This window comes from Ochlerotatus camptorhynchus, unplaced genomic scaffold, assembly GCF_037179485.1.
Source record: "Ochlerotatus camptorhynchus isolate MF236.1 unplaced genomic scaffold, CSIRO-AGI_Acam_v1.1 ptg000402l, whole genome shotgun sequence".
NCBI classification, from domain to species: Eukaryota; Metazoa; Arthropoda; class Insecta; order Diptera; family Culicidae; genus Ochlerotatus; species Ochlerotatus camptorhynchus.
Window position 1 is genome coordinate 160,384 of NW_027040888.1, and position 22,689 is coordinate 183,072.

The 22,689-nt window shown below is 38.1% G+C and overlaps 2 protein-coding genes across 2 annotated transcripts in view; one reads left to right on the forward strand and one right to left on the reverse strand.

Moving 5' to 3' along the window:
- The window catches only part of LOC135710802 (uncharacterized), a 69,830-nt gene extending 65,653 nt beyond the window's left edge, over nucleotides 1-4,177 (forward strand). The window contains exon 7 of the mRNA XM_065233489.1: nucleotides 3,984-4,177. Coding sequence (XP_065089561.1) covers nucleotides 3,984-4,114 — 131 coding nt within the window. The 3' untranslated portion in view covers nucleotides 4,115-4,177. The remainder of the gene's footprint in view (nucleotides 1-3,983) is intronic.
- Nucleotides 4,178-4,424: 247 nt separating this feature from the next.
- Nucleotides 4,425-5,480, reverse strand: LOC135710805 (uncharacterized). The gene is made up of 3 exons (XM_065233492.1): nucleotides 5,217-5,480; nucleotides 4,832-5,028; nucleotides 4,425-4,771 (listed from the first exon to the last, which is right to left on the reverse strand). Exons 1-3 carry the CDS (start codon nucleotides 5,440-5,442, stop codon nucleotides 4,454-4,456), a joined length of 741 nt encoding a protein of 246 aa, XP_065089564.1. The 5' UTR covers nucleotides 5,443-5,480; the 3' UTR covers nucleotides 4,425-4,453.
- Between the last annotated feature and the right edge of the window lie 17,209 nt (nucleotides 5,481-22,689).

Genomic DNA, 22,689 nt, shown 5'->3' on the forward strand with positions numbered 1-22,689 from the left:
AATGCTATTTAAAAGTTAATGCTATTTTTTTAAATCTGTTTGTGCTATTAGTTGGATAAAGGGATAGCGTTTAAGAGAATTGTGAAAAATGTCGAGTTTTGTAAACACGGACAAGACTTTTGATAAAACAAAATCATACACCTTTTACTTGTGTACTACTCACATACACCCTGATTGATTCGTCGGTATCACACCTTGATTGTTACATACACCCTGCATGATTCGTTTATTTGACAGAAGGGTTTTCACATACGTCAAATCAGATACACCGGTTTTTGTTTTGCAGTGAAGATACGTCGGCAGCTCGAAAAGCATTGAGGAATTGTCGGTTGGTTGGTTTATTTACATAACTACCCAAAGTTGTGAAATAATCGATGTTAAAAGCGGAGATGAGAGGGTCACCGCATTATCTGCTGTCAGATGTTATACGTTTTGTGTTTTTCGTATTAAGAAAGCGCTGGTCAGATTGGTATGTGAAGTTCAATATTAAAGTCAATATTAAAGTGAAATGTTATTAGAATACTTTTGAAATAATAGACATGTTGCTCCCGGATATACAAAAACAAACATACAAACTTGACGCATTTGCTGATTGATAGTGGTTGCTTTGTTTTTTCACATACGACGCTTCACTGTGAGCGTATCTGCAGTTTTTGTGTTATCATCAAAATTTAACAGTTAAGACATGTTGACAATAAAAGGGTGTATCAACACCATTTTAAAAACAATGAAAGGAGATCACATAGGGCGTTCATTAAATATATTCTCCATAATGCATTACAATTTAAAACCTTGTTTTTCATTAACTCGTAGGAAAAGCATGTATTTTATATTCGGTTAGATGCAAAATATCGATTTGTTTATTTTTGCGACTTACGTCCTTTTGAAAAGTTATGCTTGATATAGTCAAATACATAAAAAAAAAAAATAAATAATAATGTATATGTTTTTGGATTACTAATACTTGAATGGTTTTATGGTGGTAAGCACCAACTGATATTATCCTCGGTTTAAATCCGGATAACGAATGTTGGGTTGATTTAGTATTAACCAATTCAATCTTAAGGGGAGGTTCTCATTCAAATGACCAAAAAGTAAGCAAAGTTTGGCATTTTTTTGTTGGCATGAAAAAAACATAGAAGGACGCGGTTTTGAAATTCAAAAAGCTTAGAATTTCGAATTTATTTACAAATTTTTACAAAGCGGAAAAAACAAAATGGCGTTCGTGGTCACGTTTTGAGTAAGGTAGTGTACACCTGGAATTGTCAAACTGCGTCCAGCCTCAGGATCGATCTGACGATTAATTAATTGGAGGAATGATCTAAGAACTGGTAAATAACTTCAAATTTGACGAAATAGTGCGATCTCAAACTTTTTTGTCGATTCACCCTTTTTTCCTCTTTCAGGCTTCAGAAAAAATAGTGAATACAAAGAATTTGTAGATTTTATAGGTCATCCCTCAAATGAAAAAGGTTTTCTTTTGAATAGTCAAAGGTTGAAGTCGTTAAATTAATCGTTTTCAAGTGAGATTGTACGCAGTTTTGAAAAATCCTGTTTCGAGATAAACACGACAGCTTCGATCGAATATTAGTGCCGGGACGCCGCTTCGAACAATGGCCTGTAGAAACTTTTCTTGTGTGCGGATCGAAAACCCTTTCAACACAATATAGTAGACACTTATACCACAGACAAACAGACATAATTCTCATAAGTTGTTCATCGAACAAGCATTTAACGGTCAATTTGAAAGTACATATCTCAGTTTGTAGTACTGCCACCTGTGGCGCGCATAGTAAATTTCCTTGCGTTTGACGTTTACATACTACCGCCATCTGTTCAGCGTACTACCCACCACAGTGTACTCAACAGATGGCGCAAATGTTTTAGCGACGATGTATTACAATGAGAAATGTTCAATGTGTTATGTCTGTTTGTCTGTGCATATACCATTCAAAAAATGTAATCACAAAAAACCCGATTTTTTGAAAATTTTGAAAGAGAACCTCCTCTTAAGCAAACATTTGGCAAATTTTCCAAACATGGACGGTATTAAAAATAATTCCGAGTTGAAGCTTACCGCTATCAATGTATTCGGCGCAAAACGCACTAGCACGATTCGATGCAAAAGCGCACTTTTATGACCGTTACCGCACTTCCAACACTTATTTGTTCATTTTGGAGCGAAATACGCAATATTAAATCTATACAGATATTGATACATACAGATTTTTCGAAGAAGAAATACAGATGAAAAGATTTTTATAAGCAAAAATACAGATTTGCTTTTGGCAACCCTGGCATCAAGGCTTTTAGCAACATTAGTGACTGTTTTGGCTTTAGTATGACTAAAAGTTGTTTTAAAAATAGTATTAGGAACATAGGTTAGTAGTAGTCTGTGCGACATAGTCGAAGGCGAATGGCAATAAATAAATAAATATTTGGCCACAGTGATGATTTCAATAATTTCGCGGCCCGTTATTTAATGAAGCAGCAAAAATAATCTCGTAGTCCTACATCAACAATGCCGTCGTGCTTTGGACACAACCCTTAGCTTTTTAGATCTCAGAAAGCATGGGTGTTTTTCGATAAAAAAAAATTAATTAACTTAAAGTGGCAAAAGCAAAATTAAAAAAAAATCGGGTTTCTTTTAAATTTTCAATAATTGCTTGAATACCAATTTGGCCCGATATTCATCACGAATGATACTTATTACTTTGCTTTAAGGGGGTAGTCCACTCTGGAAATTTAAAAAAATCTTTTTTTTTGGCTTAAAATACTTTGGAATGTTTACTTGGACATAGACTTGACCGCAAGTCCGCAAGTGACATCGTTCCAAAGTTATAGTCCGATTTGTGGACTCGTGTCCAGACGCTCCAAGCGCGCTCAGGTGAGCGCTCGGAGTACCCGCCCGTTACCGGCGAAACGGCGTGTCTTAGTAGTTCCAACTGCTGCCGCGTCGTTACCAGATGGCTGATGGTAGAATTGGCGGGCGCTGTATTTTAGAAACGGCTCATTCGATTTAAACGGCGATTAAATTTTCGAGTTAAGTACCTTTTTTTATAGTCTTGTACGTAGCCGATTTTCAAATGAATCAAAAATGGATTTTTGGTGCAAGCTTTTATCTCCAATTTTAGGGTACAAAAACGGACTGTTTTTTTTCCAAAACGTCGCCAAATTTTTCAACGAAATCAAAAACGGCTACGTACAAGACTGGGTCATCTATAAGAGAATAACCACAAAAAAAATCGTTGTTCCAGCTTCAGTGGTGTGACCGCCAGACGTCCCGCCCCGCAACGACTCAGACGGGAGGTCTCCTGGGGAACCTGGTGCAGCGGCTACAGGAAACATTCAATCGCGCCAAAAAAAATCTCAATTAAAGAGGACATTTCAATTGACAAAACCATGCATTTTTTTTTTGAATTGATCGTTATTTTACATAAAAAAAAAAAAAAAAAAAATCGTGAAAATGACCTATTTTTCATGCCGCCAAAGTGGACTACCCCCTCAAAGAGCTATAAGTTTTCTAACTTATTACGAGTTTTATCCTATTGAGTTATTAATTTCCCGAAAATATGCAAGAATATCATCAAATTTATTGTATTTACCTAAACTAATGTTTAAATTCCTCGTTAACTTTTTTAATACAGTAGATTTTTCTGAGTGAGTTTACTCAAAATCTGCATTAAATTTGAACCTTGAAAAATTGGGAAAGCTCAGGGAATTTCTTTCTTTTTTAAGTTGCCTATGCTTTCAGGACGAACAATTATAACAAACAAAAGAGGTCCACGATCCCTCGGTGGATTATATTCAAACAGGTCTCAAATGAAAGGTAAAACGATCTATTTTAAAATAGTGAAGGATTCAGCGATGCTTATTATTTCATTATAATATTATTCTACCATACACACCGTGCTTTACCTTAGATTGAACTAGAACTTGGGTTGACCATCAAATAATCCGAAATTTTCCTCATCTCCTTCCAGGGCTGCTCCAACCGGAGAAACACGAACGTTACCCAATCTCGGAGAAGCGATCGGACATCATCCGTGCCTTCCTGTGGCCAGCTCTGATTCAGAACGGCCGCTGCGTCTTCAAGGCAGTCGTTGCCACGTAGTAGTGATCCTGTACCAATCCGGAACCCCAATCGGTTCATGGGAAATATTTGCTCAACAACGCTTTCCGCTACGTCTATATAGATTCATAGTTACATAATGCAAACAAGTATTTTTTCGTTGCAGTCAAAGGACCGCGATTGACGAAATCATCGTACCGTTAAATAATACTGAGCCGTTTAGTGCAAGTTCCAAAAAGTAGCGACATAAGACAACCGACCGAAATTGATTTTAACCACTTTTGTTTCAGGCGTTTTCGTATCTGCTCGGTAAGATTCTGTACATATAGTATAATGTTTTATGTAATAAATTTTAAACGTTTTCAACTCACTTCGTCGGGTTTACTGGCTATTACTGGTATCACAACTTCCTTGCTCGCCGTCATCATCGTCATCGATGCGCCGCCGCCCCGGGTGATTGGCACAAACATTTACGATGGGCAATAAATGGAGCCTGATTTTAACCGCCTTATCACCGGTGGCACATTCCAATCGATGGGTTCGATAATACTGGACGATATCGGAGGGGAATTTAAACTGGCGCTCCTTTTGCTTTTCGAGTCCCAGCGCGTACATCCCGTTCGGGCTGGTTTTTCGGATGAACAGGTGAAAGTAAGCCCCCGCAGCGTGCACCGAAAGGATATACCGGATGTGAGCGTGCTGATCAAAAACCAATTCCAATTGTTACGTGAAAGAAATGTTGTTTCAAAAAATACCAACCTTCAGCTTAAACGGTCTCACGAGACAGGCTCCATCCGGATGACCGCGAAGTATTTCCACACTCTGCGGACGATCAACGGCGCAGAAGTACGGTTCCAGTTCCACGGTATCGTAGATCACGTTGTAAAAACTAGGCCCCTTCAGCTTTGCCGATGCCATTCCTAGGTCAGTGCCCTTTGTTGCGTCTGTCGTAGCATCTGAACGTTAGACAAAAAACATGGATGAGTTGATTTTCCCGTTTGTGGAAGCCATCTGTTCGACGCGGAATGATTAATTGTTTTTCCTCTATTTACACGCAGTGGTGGCATCCCGTCCGCCTGTGTGTAATTAAGCACCATTTGTGACGGAATGATATGTCTTTCTACGTGTAAACCGAATCAATCACCTTCATCAACGCGGTGCACCAGTTGCTGGTCTGGTGGTAGATGACGTTCATGATCACTGTTAGCCTGTGGTTGCTCTCGTTGGTGGCATTGGTATTGATCTTCGGCTGACAGAAGGCTACCAGAGCAGTTTCTTTGGCAGTAGATCAGCTCCATTATGTCATCGGTGATGCGCTGCAGCAGATTGGCGAGTAAGTTCAACGATACCTTCACACAACAGCCGCACATTGTCTCCACGAGTGGCTAGATGTTCTCATTACGACGAATTGTTGCGAACTGATCCAGTTTTGCCGCAATCTTCGTTGATTTGTTGTTTGCAGCGCATTAGTTTCATGGAACATGTGCTGTAGCGTCAGTTTTGCTTGTGCAGCACATTTTCCACCGCATCCCGGTTAGAGGTGCATAGCAAAATCAGAACTGAATAATATCATATTTTACTATCAATATCTTATTATGTTATTACATTAAATATTTGTTTGTATTACTTCTACGCGAAGTTAACGATTTACATAGTTCAAGATGCTTATTTCAAATAACAGACTAAAGTGGTAATTTTTATACGATAGATGAGGAGATGAAAGTATAGAATTGATAGTACCATTAGAGTACGGCATTGTGAAAATTGTATATTAGCTAGCAAGGACAACATTTTAGGAAGGTAAAAATCGGGTTGAGCATCCCTCTTTACCAAACTCCCCCGTTGGAGAGGGATGGTGAAGGGTATCCCCCCCCCCCTACCACCACTGGCAAAAAGAGATGATCACCGACTTGCTCATGTACCGACGATGCGTTTGAAACAGTTCTATCCAGGGCTGAACATATTAATTAACGCTCAAATACTACTTTTTCGAAATTATATCTGTCAATCTTGCTTTCAGAGTGTCACCATTAGCAATTAGCTATAACGAATAGTACTCACTCATGACGATTACTCATTACAGCTAAAATAGCTTATTGTGACCCTCTGAAAGCAAAATTGACTGGTGTTATGTGTCATACACAAACTTTAACTTTTCTTGCATCTTACATATAAACATTATTATTATAATATCTCATAGTTTCATAATTTCGAAAACTAGTATTTTAGCTCAAATCAAGGTTGCAAAGACTCATTTCAGCTAAAATTATGTTTTTTCGGAATAATAAAACCAAAAGATGGTATGATGGCATGTTTTACTTGCAACTTACAAGAAGAGGTTACAAAGTATGCGTTGGAAACATAATACCTGTAAATTTTGCTTTCTATGAGTCACAATCAGCGATTTGCTGATCGCTGAGTGAGTGAGTGAGTGAGTGAGTGAGTGAGTGAGTGAGTGAGTTTGTGAAAAATCGCTGATTGTGACTCTCATGAAGTGAAATAAACAGGTTTAATATTAATCCTTTAAATTTGTCGAACCTCTTAACGGAATCCCTTTATGAAGAGCTTTGAGTGGGTTGGTATATTTCCTTTTAATTCCGTTATAATTGCTTATCTTTTGACAGATACGCGTATTTCGTCTACTACTTGCAGACTTCATCAGTGCCAAGTACTCAACAACACCAGGTTTAATATGTCAAACACATTCTTTGCAACCTCTTCTTGTATCCTACCAATTCAAAATTTGATCATGGCATCTAATTATTTCATAATTTAGAAAAACATTGTTTTAGCTGAAATGAGTCTTTGCAACCTTGGCTCAAATGAGAATGTTTAGGCCTGGTTCTATTCGATTGTACCGAACTCATGTTGTTATTTGAAGGGAGGCATCCAGGTTTGGTAATTGCAGCTATTGTTACCTCTACCACGGTATGTGCTCCTGTCATCGTCAAAACCAAACCGTTTTCTAGACCAACCAACTATCCAAAGTGTTCATACATGAGCCCATCGAAAAAGAAACAGCTCTGCCAGAAATGGCGTTTGACTTCGATTTATACCCCGTCCACATTACGTGATATACGCTGTCTTGCAATGAGCACTCATACATCTAGTTTTCACTGGAAATCCTATGTATGAGTGCTCATTGCAAGACAGCCTATATTACGTGATATAGGTTGTAATGTGAACGGGGTATTAGGTGGGCTACACCCCAAAACTAAAAAGTAGCCCACTTAAGCATAGTCCAACGAGCGAAATTTGACTGTAGTAGGTTGTGTGCTTTAACAAGTTAATAGCTTATTCTGCTTTCAAAGCATAATTTGCCAATGTACTGATAGTTTGGTACCATGAATTCAAGAGATAATTTTGATCTGATTGGAGAATTAGCTATTAATATGTATGTAAACTGATTAATTTAATCAAAGTACCAATAGCTTGATGAGATATAATAGCAATTTGCTATGATTTTGCTATTCTTTAGATATGTCAACATATTCTTTAGATATGTCATATTACTCTGTTGATCATAGATGTTTTGATATTATTTTTCATATTTTACCTCTTTGATTGATAAACTAATAGTAATGTTTGATGTTCTGTTTTAAAAGTAAAACTGGCTATTGATTTGATATTACCGTCTATTCGGGATGTCATATATTGGATGTATGGAATTTTGCATGCAATGTGTTTTTTTTTTTTTGAGAAGGATAGCCTTGACAATAAAGGCACGGCCTTACCAAGCCGGCAAGTTCGATTCCCGGTCCGATCGAGGTACAAGTTTGTAGACTTCCCTGGACATAGAGCAGACTGAACAAACATTTAAAAGATGCTTAACACTCCGAACACGGTGGGTAAAAAACTTTACAGCGACTACGAAGCTTCCGACTACCGTGTAACGGGGAGTGCTAGAGATAACGGAACGGTCCTTCGGAAGATCCAAAACATCGGTAAAAGTGGTCAATCCATGAAACTGATCCTACAAATCGGAGAAGGTGGAGTTAGAAAGTCATTTTTTTCGCTATTTTGCCTAGAACTTTTTTCTCAAAAAAAATATCCCTTTTCAGATGCTAATTACTCAGCACGGGACAAATACACATACGTTTTCAGGTTACCATTTGAAAGGGCTAATCTTAAATACATTATTTGGAGTTGGTTGGAAATGCTAACATGAAGCTTTAGTGTGATGATTTATTAGCTAGAGAATGATCTTTAGAAGAGGGTAGGTGGATAGTTCCGTTAGAGTACGGCAGTATGAAAATTGAATAGAAGTTGAAAATGAGCGAAGGGCCATTAATGCGTCAGTTTTTCAAGATAGACGCACATCTTTGCCTAACCCGTACGATGTACGCAGGGACTTGAAGTATGTCTCCAAGTCCACAGGCAAAAATGTGCGTCCCTCTTGTTGCTCATAAACTGACTGCGGCTGTGGAATAGTTCTAGCGACGTTTTCATCACTACCTAAAGCCCCACGTTGCGAGAGCATTTCCAGTCGATGGTGTGTTATAATGCAGTTCTTCTTTACCCAACTATTGTGTTGCTCCTCTCGTCATGACCAACGTGATCATCTCAGAGAGAAACCAGTAGGGTGGTCTATCAGATGATGATGTTATATTATTTGATTAAATTAGATACATGTCATTTTTTAAATTCAATTTAACTTTGTTTATTTCATAAAATATAATTCAATATAACTCTTTTATAAACAGAGATACAGATTTTTTGTAAAACATGCGTTTTAAAAAGTTTTAAATGTCTCTTTGGCATGATGACTTCCATGAGTAATTTTAAATAAAAAAAATACAGGCAAAGGATGGTTTTATGAGGTGAGGCCAAGCTTCCAATAGTTAAATTTGAAATTGCCACGTTTAATTGTTAAATAACCACGTGTTGGCTCTGGAAGTGTTGCCAATATAATGGTAAAAAAGTAATCCATTATAATAATTACATTCAAAGAGAGATTGGGAAAGCTAAGATCCCAATGACCTCATACGACATGTTCCGAGTGCCTTCGAGAACGTGATCAAAATCTTATTTGAATCAAAACTAATCATACAATCAAAACTAATCATACATGTTATTCGACTCAACCTCTTTACAAGCTAATCTGGCGAACTTAGTCAGCTACTTATGGCTGTTGGGGTTACGCTTCTATACAGCTGTTATCCTGCTGTTTAATTCGGTGTCAACTTGAAAGGCGCTTATTCAACCTTTTCCCGGTTATCCAATAATCACTACACAGCTATCTCTTGAAACCAGCATAAATATTGTTCACGATTTTGTTGATATTGGAAGAATTTATTGAGTTTATTTTGCTGTGAATCAAATTAATCTAAATTAGTTATAAGCGAGGGGTGCGACACATCTAAATCTCGATTTTACCACATGGTCGAAAAATCTCACACTAGCGAATCAATCTACGAAAAGTCTTTTTTCATCTCTCGCAACGCTCTCCACCTTTTTGCAGGAAATCTTCAAAATCATAATCAATCGTGTTTCTATCTATTAATCGTGAGTGCATTTCACAACAGCAAAGCAAAAAAATTCCTGCAACTTAGATAGAGTCGCCCCCCTCGGTTATAAGCATTCCACCACATTTTATCTACCCTGCACCGGAACCTGGAATCACAGACAAACAGACTTAACTCTATGAATAAGTTTTTCTTGAAAACATAGTATCTCAAAACATATGACCTCAGTAACGACATCTCTCGGGCTACTCGCGGAAAACAAGCTTGCTCGCTAACTCGCAAACAATATTGCATAAAATTTCTATAGAATGTATAGAAACGTCAAAGTGATCTGATGCCAGCGCTACGGCGAGTAGTTCGCGGAACTGATAATATTCAAATCAACCGTTAAATGCGTGAACGAAGATATACAATATACAGTGTTACGTCTGTTCATCTGTGCTGGAATCGAACTCGAGACGACCGCATTGGCAAACAACGACAATACCAACTTAGCTTAGCCAACACTTTGAACTGGCGTAAACAAATCTACATTACCTGATACAACAAGACAACCGAGTAGAGGCTTTATAATAGTGCACATGAATCACTTTTCTCTACTATAGTATATAGTTAATTCAGTTTTGTAAAGGAGCAGAGTAAAAGCTGTAAAACTGCACACGTCAAAAAAAAAACCTAGGTGACTGTAAAAATGCTTCCAAAATAGCGCTAACGCTGTTTATAGCTGAGTACACGTTGTTTAGTTATTGAAAAAGCACTTTTGATGTTTATGTTATCCAACAAGAGTGGTTGGTTGTGTAGACGCCATCAAATGAGTAATATATTCACTTTGTTAGCTTTGTTTTGCAGCTACAAGTGGAAAGTTGATTTGCATGTGTATAAAAGTGACATTAGCGTTTATTGGCTGCTGTTATTCAGTGCGACTGACAAATTGAATAATGGTTGTGAAAATGTTTAGTAAACGTTCACCAAAACTATTTTGCTAGCCTCTGCTTGCAGTTGTATCTGTAGCGTTGTTTCAGCTACTTTACAGCACAACGCTGAAAAAGTTGGCTTATAAATCTGAAAATGTTGGTTGGGATGCTCATAAAAACATTCTTGTTGCCCTACAGAAATGTATTGCTGAGAAAAGTGTATTACTTCGCTTTGCGGTTATTGAAAATCATTTCTGTAGAAAAATAGCTATGCGAGGGGAAATAGCGCGGTAATACATTTCACCCCGTTTTAGCCAAGAGAAGAGGTGACAATAAGGGGGTGAAAAAAAACCACTTTTCTGTCAAACGTGAACCAGCTCCTGATTAGCCGATTTCATGTGCGTAAGATAGAGATAGAGATAGATAAAGATAGAGATAGAGATAGAACTAAAAGAGAAAGAAGCCAATTGTCACTTCTTCCTCTTAGCGTTTTAGTAATGCAATGGCAAGAGCAAAATGTGTCCCGTTGTCTCACCGTCAACCAGTCAGAACACAGTAGGAAGAGAATGTTGAGAAAGAAATTTAGAGTAGAGGAGAGGTGGGACAATAAAGGGTGATACGGTCAAAATTTGGTCAATATCAACTTGACGTATTTCTTTCAATTTTGCATTTAAAAAACCTGAAGACCCCTCATTTTGAAGGTGTGTGTGTGTAGAATGTTGCTCCTATTTTGATTTTGGAATTCACTCTTGAGTTGTCAAAATGCCGTCCAAGCAAGAAGAGCAGCGTATCAAAATTTTGCTCGCGCATCGCGAAAATCCGAGCTACTCGCACGCAAAGTTGGCAAAATCGCTAAAAGTTGCCAAATCAACCGTTACAAATGTAATTAAAGTGTTTGGGGAACGTTTGTCGACAGCCAGGAAGTCTGGATCGGGGGGAAATCGAAAACCGGAAGCCGCTGAGACGACAAAGAGAGTTGTCGGTAGTTTCAAGCGAAACCCTAACCTCTCTCTCCGAGATGCCGCAAATAAGCTGGGTGTATCGTCTACAACCGTGCATCGAGCCAAAAAACGAGCCGGACTATCGACTTACAAGAAGGTAGTGACTCCAAATCGCGATGATAAACAAAATACGACGGCCAAAGCGCGATCCCGGAGGCTGTACACGACGATGCTGACGAAGTTTGACTGCGTGGTAATGGACGACGAAACCTACGTCAAAGCCGACTACAAGCAGCTTCCGGGACAGGAGTTTTATACGGCAAAAGGAAGGGGAAAGGTAGCAGATGTTTTCAAGCACATGAAACTGTCAAAGTTCGCAAAGAAATATCTGGTTTGGCAAGCCATCTGTACCTGTGGCTTGAAAAGCAGCATTTTCATAGCTTCCGGGACTGTCAACCAAGAAATTTACGTGAAAGAGTGTTTGAATAAACGTCTGCTGCCTTTCCTGAAGAAACACGGTTGTTCCGTACTGTTTTGGCCGGATTTGGCATCTTGCCATTACGGTAAAAAGGCCATGGAGTGGTACGCCACCAACAACGTGCAGGTGGTTCCCAAGGACAAGAACCCTCCCAACACGCCAGAGCTCCGCCCAATTGAGAAATACTGGGCTATTGTCAAGCGGAACCTAAAGAAGACCAAAAAAACTGCTAAGGGCGAGCAGCAGTTCAAGGCAAACTGGCTTTCTGCGGCGAAGAAGATGGACAAGGTGGCTGTACAAAATCTGATGGCAGGGGTCAAGCGTAAGGCCCGGCAATTCGGATTTGGAAAAGCGGAAGCCTAACTGAATATTTTTCCTGAATTTTATACTAATTGAACTTGAAAAAGAAATTTAATTTGATTTTTTAAATAAACGATTTCACCGATTTACACGCGTTTTCCGTTGACCAAATTTTGACCGTATCACCCTTTACGCGTCACAAGGTAATATCAAGAGCAAATTTTCATTACGTCGAATGTAACAAAGGTAAACAAAGTCGAGCTATCAGTGTCAATCGATTCTCCTGCTATTACACTATATACTGTCCGAATATAGGATCAAACCCCATTTTTAAATTTATTTACCAGTCAAATTACTTTTCGACGTAATCACCTTCCGATCAAAATAGTTTTCGATGTTACTTAAGTCACCCAATTTCTATGGAGATGCCGTTTGACTTAAGTAACAGCGCTGAGAAACCCGTGAAAAGTGTACGTTCGTCGTTTCGCTTTCTCATTATTAAAGTGAATAAATCGAACTGTTTGTTGCTAAGATGATTTCGGTGGTCCTAAAATGATGAATGGGCTGCACGTAAGGAGACGTAATTGATAATTCTCCCGAATATCCTGGTAAATACACTTTGACTTAAGTAACAATAGGGGCCACCAAACGACGTATAATAACTTTTGACTCAAAAACCAGTATTTTTTAGCATGAAAGCTAGCGATTTGCATTTGTATGATTAAAACCCTGCTAAATATGTTAAACATTGCTGTCTCTATGAGATTATATGTGTTTACTTGAAAATAGGAATAACTTTTCGGTCATCAAAACAAAACATTATTTTTCTCGGATTGGTGCGAATGTTACTTACGACATAATGAAAATTTGCTCTTGATATCTAGACCAACAATTGAAATAGGCGGAATAACCAAATGTAAACAATGTCTTTAAACACAAAATTCTCGAGAATCAAAACACTCCCACACAAACTAACAATGCCATTCGTTAAAAGAAGTTTGCTCTATCAGATGATGATGTTATATTTCTTGGATGTGCTTTGATTCTCGAACAATTTGCGATTAAAGCCATTGTTTACGTTTGGTTGTTTCGCCTATTTCAATTGTTGGTCTAGATATGACCTGAATCGTTTATAATGCGTTTTTCTAAGCCAACTGAAAGGTTTTTCATTTATAATTACTAAATAAATTACTGATATATCATCAGGAGGAAATGTTCGTATCAATTAGTCTTAGCATGATACGAGAAAACATGTCGTTGAGAATATCATCAATAACTTATCAAAATCTAACCCCCTTAAGTACTCATCCCCTATGTAACCCTAATAAAAAATAACCATAAACGAACGACAACCCAAATAATAGAACCATTCCACAAATGGTTTGGATGATACCCGGAACACGTCGTTAAGCAAAATAACCATAACAATTTTATTAGGGAAGTTCTTTAGTGCGAATGACACTGATGAAGACTGCACATTGTAGTCAAAATACGTATCTGTCATGGATACCAAAATTAATTAAGTGGAATTAAATGGAACCTTTTTTGTTGTTTTATTTATTCTGGTTGGCCAAATGTAAACATTATCAAAAATTGGTAGATTTTGAGACGCTCTGACTCAAGATCTACATCATCGTCCCAAATCCGTTCGACATTGTTCACATGTCAACTTGTATACTCCTATTAGGTTTTGCACCGTCGGGGTTAACCTCAATCTGATGACAGTTCAGAGGTACTGTTTACGTGGACTTAGTCGATTTTTGGGTAGATAATTTTTCAGACTGCAGTGAGATGTAAGTGCTTGTAAACAGTACCACTGAAAAGTCAAAAAGGTTCAGCCAATTAACACTGAGTTCATTCGTGACGTCACGCTGCAGAACCTAATGAAGAGTTCCATATCTAGCGTTCAGAATGCGATGAGCGATTCTCTTCGTTGATTTTCTCTTTTGTTAATAACTCGGCTGGATTAACATTTCTCGGTGCGTTTGATGTTGCATTTGCAAGCTAATACAACCTTTCACTACACTGTATTGTAATAGTTCTGGAAAATTGTTTCACTGAACTGTGGCTATATGAACGCTATCTATAAAATATCCGCAATTGAATCTTTTGTCGTCCGCTGGAATATTTAATAATGGTACAGTTTTGTGACAAACAACTAGGGGTACCTGGGGTAACGTAACATCTACCGTTGGGAGAAGATGCACTTCCTTTGTTTTAAGCCTAAAATACATTTTAATGTCAAAGGAGTTACCCTACAAGCTAAATCTATGTTTGCTTTGGACACCGTATCAATTTGGCAGCTCTATGGCAGATAATGTAAATAAAAACAAAAACCAGTTTTCTTCGGATATAGTGTGATTTTGTCCCCCTCATTGTTAAGATTTTTTAACGATTCAAACATTTATTAAGCGTCAGAGAAAGCTATTACTCATTTGACTGAGGTTAAAGCTATATCTTTCTGATAAAATACCGGTACGTTTTAATATGTATTTATATTTTATGATCAAAAACATTTGTTTATATGTTCGGGGCAAAATCCACTCCTAAGTTCGGGTCAAAATGATCCTTTAGTGAACAAGCTTGGTTTACGTTCTATATTTTCTTCAAAAATGGTCCGCAACGTTCCGACGTCTACTAAGCAGTCATGGACCTTTGAACAACTACGATTGGAACTGGAGGCATTCAAAAACGAAGTTGTTTTTCTGCCCCAATTGGCCATGATCATTTATAAGACGGCAAGGAGAGCCATATTGCCCCATCATTGTAGTGCATTTTGCCCCATTGTTGGGGTGCATTTTGCCTCATCATCATGGTGCGTCTTGCCCCTTTGCTGTACGGCATAATACCCCAGCATGGGTGAATTTGCCCCGATCAGTAGCATTTCCAGATTATTTTAACGATTTCTAAAATCACTTTTTAAGGTATTTTTTCGAAGTTTTCTTGTGAATATAAACAACTAAATAATGCTCACGAGAATTTTGCAATACATTATTTTCACTATTGCTTTTAACACCTTGGTGCATTTTATCCCAGGAACCCTTAATAACATGATATAAACAGAGCTTCAACGGTAATGTTACGCCACCGCTGATCTAACTAACTCAAATTAAACAATATTTCTCTCAAAATCGTTTGAAGTGGGATTACTACAAATTGAGTAAACGAATCACAAAAAATGAGCTATATTCAACGGCCGTGTAACCATAATAACGTTATTTTAGTTGAAACATAGATGGCGTGCAAAAATATGTTATAAATTATAGCATCAGCGTTCACGGACAGAATAAACAACTCTCGGACTGAGTCACATTTACTCACTTTTTAGCATACTATAATCACCATTAAATTTTCACTCAAATGGCTTGAAGCGTAGGTTGGAGCGCTGAGTAGCCTACACTGTAACTGAAAAGTACCCATTAATGGGTCCAATTACACCCATTTTGAAGTAAAGTCGGTTAACCCATTTTTTTTAAACTAGTTCGTTTATTTACTAGGCTCAGACACTTTGCGGAGCCAAAAATCCGTTTTTTTTTAATTAACATTTTAAAAAGCAGTAATCAAGGTTAGTATTGGGTTGATTTTTTTTTCTATGATTTGTTTTCCGTCGATCTTGTTTTCCGTGCTGTGCACCAATGCTACCGACGCCAGGGAGGCAGCTCCCACACCTGGACCCTACCTATCGACCCATCAACTCATGAACCGGGGACCAACGGCTTTACTTCCCGACGGCGCCGACTAGGATTGAACCCAGACCTGCTGGGGTGAGAGGTAATCACGCTTACCTTATTGGGTTGATGTTATGGGTAACAATTTTGGTTATAAGGAGCTACACGCACAAAAAATATTATCGAAATAAAAATATTTGAGGTAAATATAAACATAAACTCAGTTTGTTCTGGCCACAAAAATAAATTAGATTGATTTCAAACGTAATAATGTCTAAAGTCATGTGACATCAATGTTTAAAATGTTTATTTTAAAAATATTCGTGTTGAAAATCATCGCGAATATTTTTGCTTTGACAGCTTTATAATTAAAAATAAATATTTTTATTTTAAACATGATTTATTAATTGCTGGGAACCAGCAAAATTTTGCTGGATTTTGGTTTGCTGGCAAATCAGCATTTTTCCTGAAAATTATTTGGGAAACATTGCTGCTCGTTCAGCAATTATATACGCGTGTTTTTCTTACTTTATTAAACAAAATAATGTAAAAAGAATGAGAACTCATTAAAAAAACTATTTTATTCAGTTCATATCTACCCTTAAGCACTAAACGTTCAAATATATCCAAGATTATCTCTACTAGCACCGGATGATAATTTTTTCCGAAAGAATCTTTTCCACCGGAATAACCTAAAATTAAACACAACCTGCTAAGAGGTAATATTTCCTTCAAAGTATTCCCTTGTCTTACCGTTATTATTACGAACAATAGTGAACTTCTTCAGAAACCAGGAATTCTTAATGCAATACATTTTAGCAGAATTTTGTTTCTAAGCGGTCGTCAAACTAATGAGAAAAATCACAAGTCTTTTGGACAGTTTATGATTTGCTGGTTTCCAGCAAACAAACTGATTTACTGGGTTTTCAGTAATTGAAAATTTGTTTGCTGTTGTTTCAGCAAAAATCGTATTGCTGGATCATTTTCAGCAAACTATTTTGCTGGAAGATGAAAACAGAATTTGGTATGTAAGTCTTGACATCACATGAATGAATCCCCGACTTACATCCAGACCTTTGAACCACGGTCTTGAAGAAACATTTGGAGTAATGGAATGTAACCACCGACCAAGAGAATAACTTGTCCAATCGTTTTGACATCTGAGAAGAGAAGGTTGGGTAAAAAAGTTACCCATTTATTGGGTAAAAAAGTTACCCATTAATAGGTAACTTGTACCCATAAATGAGAAATTGTTACTTACTAGTGGGTAAACATTACTCATTAATGGGTATTTTTTTACCCATTTAATGGGTCAACCTACTTTACTTCAAAATGGGGGAAATTGTACTCATTCATGGGTACTATAAAGTTAGAGTGTACGCTTTTATAAATTGGAGTGAAATTTTGTGTGGGGGATTAAAGTATGCTAAAAATGTGAGTAAATGAAACTCAGTCCGTGTTTTATTTATTCTGTCTGTGTATACACGACTATTTAGATCAGCTCAAAATTTAGTGATTTTTTACTTATAATCGCAAAAACGTACACTGAAAACTAAACTCACTCAGAGAGTTACTCGAGAGCGACTTTCTACCAGACACATAAATAAGACCTTTTTTCTCGAGGTTCTAGAAGAAGAACACAGACTATTGGCGAATCAAAGCAAAGCCAAAACTGATCATGCGACACCTAGTTTTTAGACCCGCAAATTAAAAACTGATGATCTATTGAAAAATATGTGCAATTTGACAGATATCAAAACGTCATTGCCATTTCCACCCACTCGCCATCTGTGAGTCAATCGTTACTTTGATTCTTCAATGAAATTCAAAATTGTTTCGACAGTTCTATAATTTGAAACTGGCAAAACAACGCACAGTGTTTGAAATTCATCGCTACATATGTGTGCGTATGCACATTTTGTTTGCTTCGGTGATTCGTAATCCAGTATCAGGTAACGAGTTCGAACCACGAATAGTGGTCCCGGACAATTCTGCTGTCGAAACATGTAAAAAAGGTATGATTATTTGCGGAGATCGTTGATCACCTGATGGTCTTAGAAGCAATTTCTGGGAAACCTGGTATCTGGGAGAGACATGATTTAAATGGTTGGGCAGTTGAAAATCTTCAAAATTATACTAAATCATCTTGAAGACATGAGAACATCCTGAGAAGATTTTGGAACTCACTGATCACCTGAAAGCCGTTGGAATATGTTTTGAGTCACCTGGTGTCATGAGAGAATATCTGGGAGATGTGATTTGAATTGTTGGATAGTTTGAGATCTTTATCAGTATAGTAATACTACCTGATCAACCTGATCAACTTGAAAAAGTATCCAGAGGACTTTATAGGCATCTTAAAACACATGGAATAATTTCTGAGCTGCCTGGTATCATATGAGAGAAAATTTTCTTGATGTGAAAGACGCAACTGCTTTCATGAAATTCTGTGAAGACCCATGGTTTTCCATGAAGTTCTATAATATACTATGAAATTCTTAGAACTACTATGATGTTCCCCGATCTTTTATGGTGGTGTTCTAGTCCGGGTTTCAAAAGGCCTGTCGGGGTGAGTGTCTGGGGTTTCCAGTTCAGTGGAATCGGTGAAATTTTTTGTCGTTTCTGACGTTGGTCCTCCTTCTACGGTTGGTGTCGGGAGAAGGGAGAGGATCCGGAATAGATTCAGCATCCATTTCGAATTGTCGTTTTTCTTTCGACGTCTTGAGAAAGGGTGTTATGGGGATCGGCATCAGAAGCAATGGAGTGACGCTGATTTTGTGGGGTTCCGCCGGTTTTGTCGAGCTGGAACTTCATTTGGACTCTTACCTAGATGGGTTTCCGGATCCTTTTATTCAGTTTCACGTTTCCGAGGAATAGCTTGAGTCAATTTCTGCCGAATGTAAACAAGGCAGGACACGCTAAAAATCGTTTACCCAAATCCTATATTGTTGAAATAAACATGCTTTTGAATTTAATCCAACAATAAACATTTTTGTTTCAAACATGTTTCAAATTAACGGCGCCGGTGGTGTAGTGGTAAGCGTGATTACCTCTCACCCCAGCAGGCCTGGGTTCAATCCCAGTCGGTGCCACCGGGATGTTCTGAGGCATAACATCTCTGATCACGCCTTCCTTCGGATGGGAAGTAAAGCCGTTGATCCCCGGTTCATGAGTTGATGGGTCGATAGGTAGGGTCCAGGTGTGGGAGCTGCCTTCCTGGCACGTCGGTAGCATTGGTGCTCAGCACGGAAAACAAGATCGACGGAAAAAAACAAACCAAAGGAAAAAAAAAAATGTTTCAAATTTACTTTGAATTACTCATATGTTTTTATAATGAACATTAATATTTTTGATGTAAATGAACACAATTTGGTTCCATGTCTTCGTTATTTAAATGAAGTTCTCCGAACTTCTATAAAATATCCTCAAACTTCTCAGAAGTTTCCAAAATTTCTGTAAAATTCCCACCAAACTCCAATAAATACATCCAAATAAATTTGAAACAGAGTTCCATTCGTGTTTCAAACCCGCTCAGAATAAAACCAAACCGAATACTCGAGCAGTTGCAAATTTGGTGCAAAATAGTGCTCGAATAATGAAACTGCAACTAAGCATTGCGAGTCTCTGTTCTAGTTTAAAATTTAAACAGTCCATATAAAATACAACAGTATTGAGGACGGCCTAAGTGTGATTTTGAGTCCTTTATCTCCTCTGTGGTAATGGTGGTAATGGTAGACTCGCAATTTTCATGACAACTATGGTAGTATTCAAAATAAACTGTTTCCGAACTACGCAAAGATATTAGTGAAAAATCGTTTAATCATTCGCACCGCCTTGTTCACACATGATTTACGATTTGTCTAGTAGCATGACTGATGTTTGTAAACAACAGGTAGTGGTAGATAATTCACACGGAGTAGAGTCCAACCATCAACGAGCACGCCTCCGTCGGGTTATGATTCATTCAACACAAGCAAGGTTTCGATGAATGAAATCGCTGCATATGGATAGTGATGAGCCGTTGACGATGAGTCGAGACCGAGACAGCAACGTGCTTGTGAAGAGGTTGTCGATTTACCTGCAGCAACACTTAGTGGCTCGGTTAAAATATGAATGATTGTGCTGCGTGTCAGTAATTCAAGGAAGGCATAGTTAGAACTACTATGTGTAAGAACATTGTTGCAGGCGGCCGGCGCACAGTGGGGTATTTTTAATTCTAGCAGGCCAATAACATTAAACCATCGCCACTTGGCCGAAACACTCTTTCATAAGGTCGGAATAAATCATAAATTGAATTTCCTAAACTCTTTACCGTGCTCATCATAACGATCCTCGGGTTGTGATTGCCGATCATATTTTTCAAACATATATTTCTTTAGTTTTAACAATTTCAAACTTTTTCATATACTAAATTTTCCCGTTAACATAAATATATCTGAATGAAGTAATTTAACTAAATGTTGTTTAAAATTGAACTACAGGCAATTTTTTTTAAGTCGCCATTTTGAATTCTTTTGTTAAGTCTACTCATAAAACTTGCAGCATGCTTCTTGCGGGTTTCTAAATTTTTTTGACGTATGATTACGTCTTTCGGCAACAACACAAAAAAACCAAAATCGACCTCGTTACGAAAAGCGGTCAGTTTTTGACTAGTTATAACTCTGTCAAGAGCGGATGGATTTTAATTTTAAATAAGCCAATGGATTGAAAAATGTTCTACGATTCTAATAAAAGTAACTTTTAATCAATTTTCAATGGGTCACTATTGAAAATTACACAAATGTCCAACTGTTGCAATGGTGATCAAAACTATCACCGATTGCCTGTAAAAAAGTGGTTTCCCTAACACAGTCGCCAAATATTGATACCGAGCACGTAATCTTACGTCAAATCTACGGTTGTGGAGAACACTAGAGATTTTCTCCAAAGAAGTTCTTATTGTAACTTACATGCAAATGAAAAATGTATCACATTGAAATGTTAGTTGCATTTCATATTTTCCTCCCCACCGAATGATATAAGTTGACCTAGCAGAAGATGCAATAATGTTTAATCTTTTTTATTTCGTCTGTCTTTGCTTTCACCTATAGCAGCAAGCATTTGCCTTGTGTTTTATTTTTAACATTGTATAACGACTCACACAGTTACCACGATTCCCTCCAATCCCCGTTCAGCAGAAAAGTATACAAGATGGAGTTATCGTACTACGAGTGCTTCTTGTTTACTTTTAGCCTTTCCAAATTCTGAAGCATGGAGAGAGCAGTGGAGCAGCGTACCAACACAAAATTCAAAAATTTAACCAAAGGTTCTTGTTTTCCTATTAATGTTGCGTTGCGTTGCGTTTGTAACGGAGTATTTCGTAGTTTGCATACTGGCAACTGTCATGTGTCTACTTTAATGTTCTCATTTTGATTGCTTAAGGAAAAATATTTGGGAGTTAAAATCTCTCCAATCAAAGTTCAGAACAGGTAAAGCATGACAATTACCATTGCCGGCCACACCCATTTTAACCGCTACGAAAAAAGGAAGGATATTGTTTGTTCGAGCGAGAAAAAAATAAAATAAAACAGATCAGCACAACCTCTGCTGCTAGCTCTGCTAACTCGCACACACAATGAGCCACAGAACAAGCCAACACTAGCCAAAACCTCGTTGCACTTCCTATCACTCCTACACAAAACATACTCCTATCAACAGTGCTTATCAAAATCCAGGATCGATTTGGGAATTCGATGCTGGCACGAGCATTACTGGACTCATGTTCTCAGCACTGTTTGATGACCAAGGGCTTCTCGAACAAGTTAAAGTTCCGAGAAAGTCCATCATATCTATCTAGCTACAAAATGTTTGCAACGTTTGTCGGAAGATGGACAATCAACATATCCGTTAGCTGCAAAAGTGCTCAGGCAGGATTTCTATGTGGACGACATGCTGTCAGGTGTAGATTACATCGCGGAAGGCAAGGTATTGATTCAACAAATTATAGCGCTGTCACATTCAGTCGGCTTCACCCTTCGAAAGTGGAACTCCAATTCGAGTGAATTGCTGATAAACATACCAGAAGACTTGAGGGCACGATGGAAAATGACAGGTGGGCAGGAACTCACAGTCTCCCAGTGTTGGTGAGTTCTTTGCCGTTAATGTTCACGAAAAGTTCACTATTTTGCTATACAGAAATTCAAAACAAAAATTTTATCTGCGGATTTGAACAGTTTTTGACCTGTTTCATACTACCGGAAGGTGTATGCTGGTCACAAATGCCGTGCCAAACTGATTTCCTACTCAATTAATCGATCTTTGATGTGAAATTCGCTAATAAACACGAGGCGCATTTCTTATAGCAAACATGCCATAACAAAATGGGCATGGTTCATTTAAGTAAACAAACTAACACTTCTTCCGACTGTTACACCTATGTATTAGCCGTCTCGACTTGAGGGATAGTCGTTCTATTCTGGAGCTTTAATCAGCTAATTCCAGCGTTAAAACACTAGGCTTAATGTGGGAGCCTAGCTCTGATCACTTCAAATTCTGCACACCATCGTGGAACCCCACTGCAATAATCACCAAACGGACTGTGCTTTCGGATGTTTCCCGCACATTCAATCTACTTGGCCTAGTAGGACCAGTTGTAGTTCAGGCAAAGATCCTGTGGGGGAAGCAGTATTGGTGGGATGAATCGCTGGACGAGAATCAATGGCGGGAGTACAAGCGGAATGTAGCAGGTCTGGACACATTGACGATTCGTCGTTGGGTTGGATACAGCAAGAATGTCGCAGCTGTTGAAGGCCTACGGAGCTTGCATCTATTTGCGCACCGTGTTGGAAACTGGCGAAATGTTTGTTCATCTA

Bases quoted from the DNA above. Each gene is read 5' to 3' on its own strand.
- LOC135710805 (XM_065233492.1), bottom strand. From the start codon at position 5,442: ATGTGCGGCTGTTGTGTGAAGGTATCGTTGAACTTACTCGCCAATCTG. The intron at 5,029-5,216 runs GTGATTGATTCG...TCTAACGTTCAG, and splicing joins GGTGCACCGCGTTGATGAAG to ATGCTACGACAGACGCAACA. The intron at 4,772-4,831 runs GTTGGTATTTTT...GTTTTTGATCAG, and splicing joins TGAGACCGTTTAAGCTGAAG to CACGCTCACATCCGGTATAT.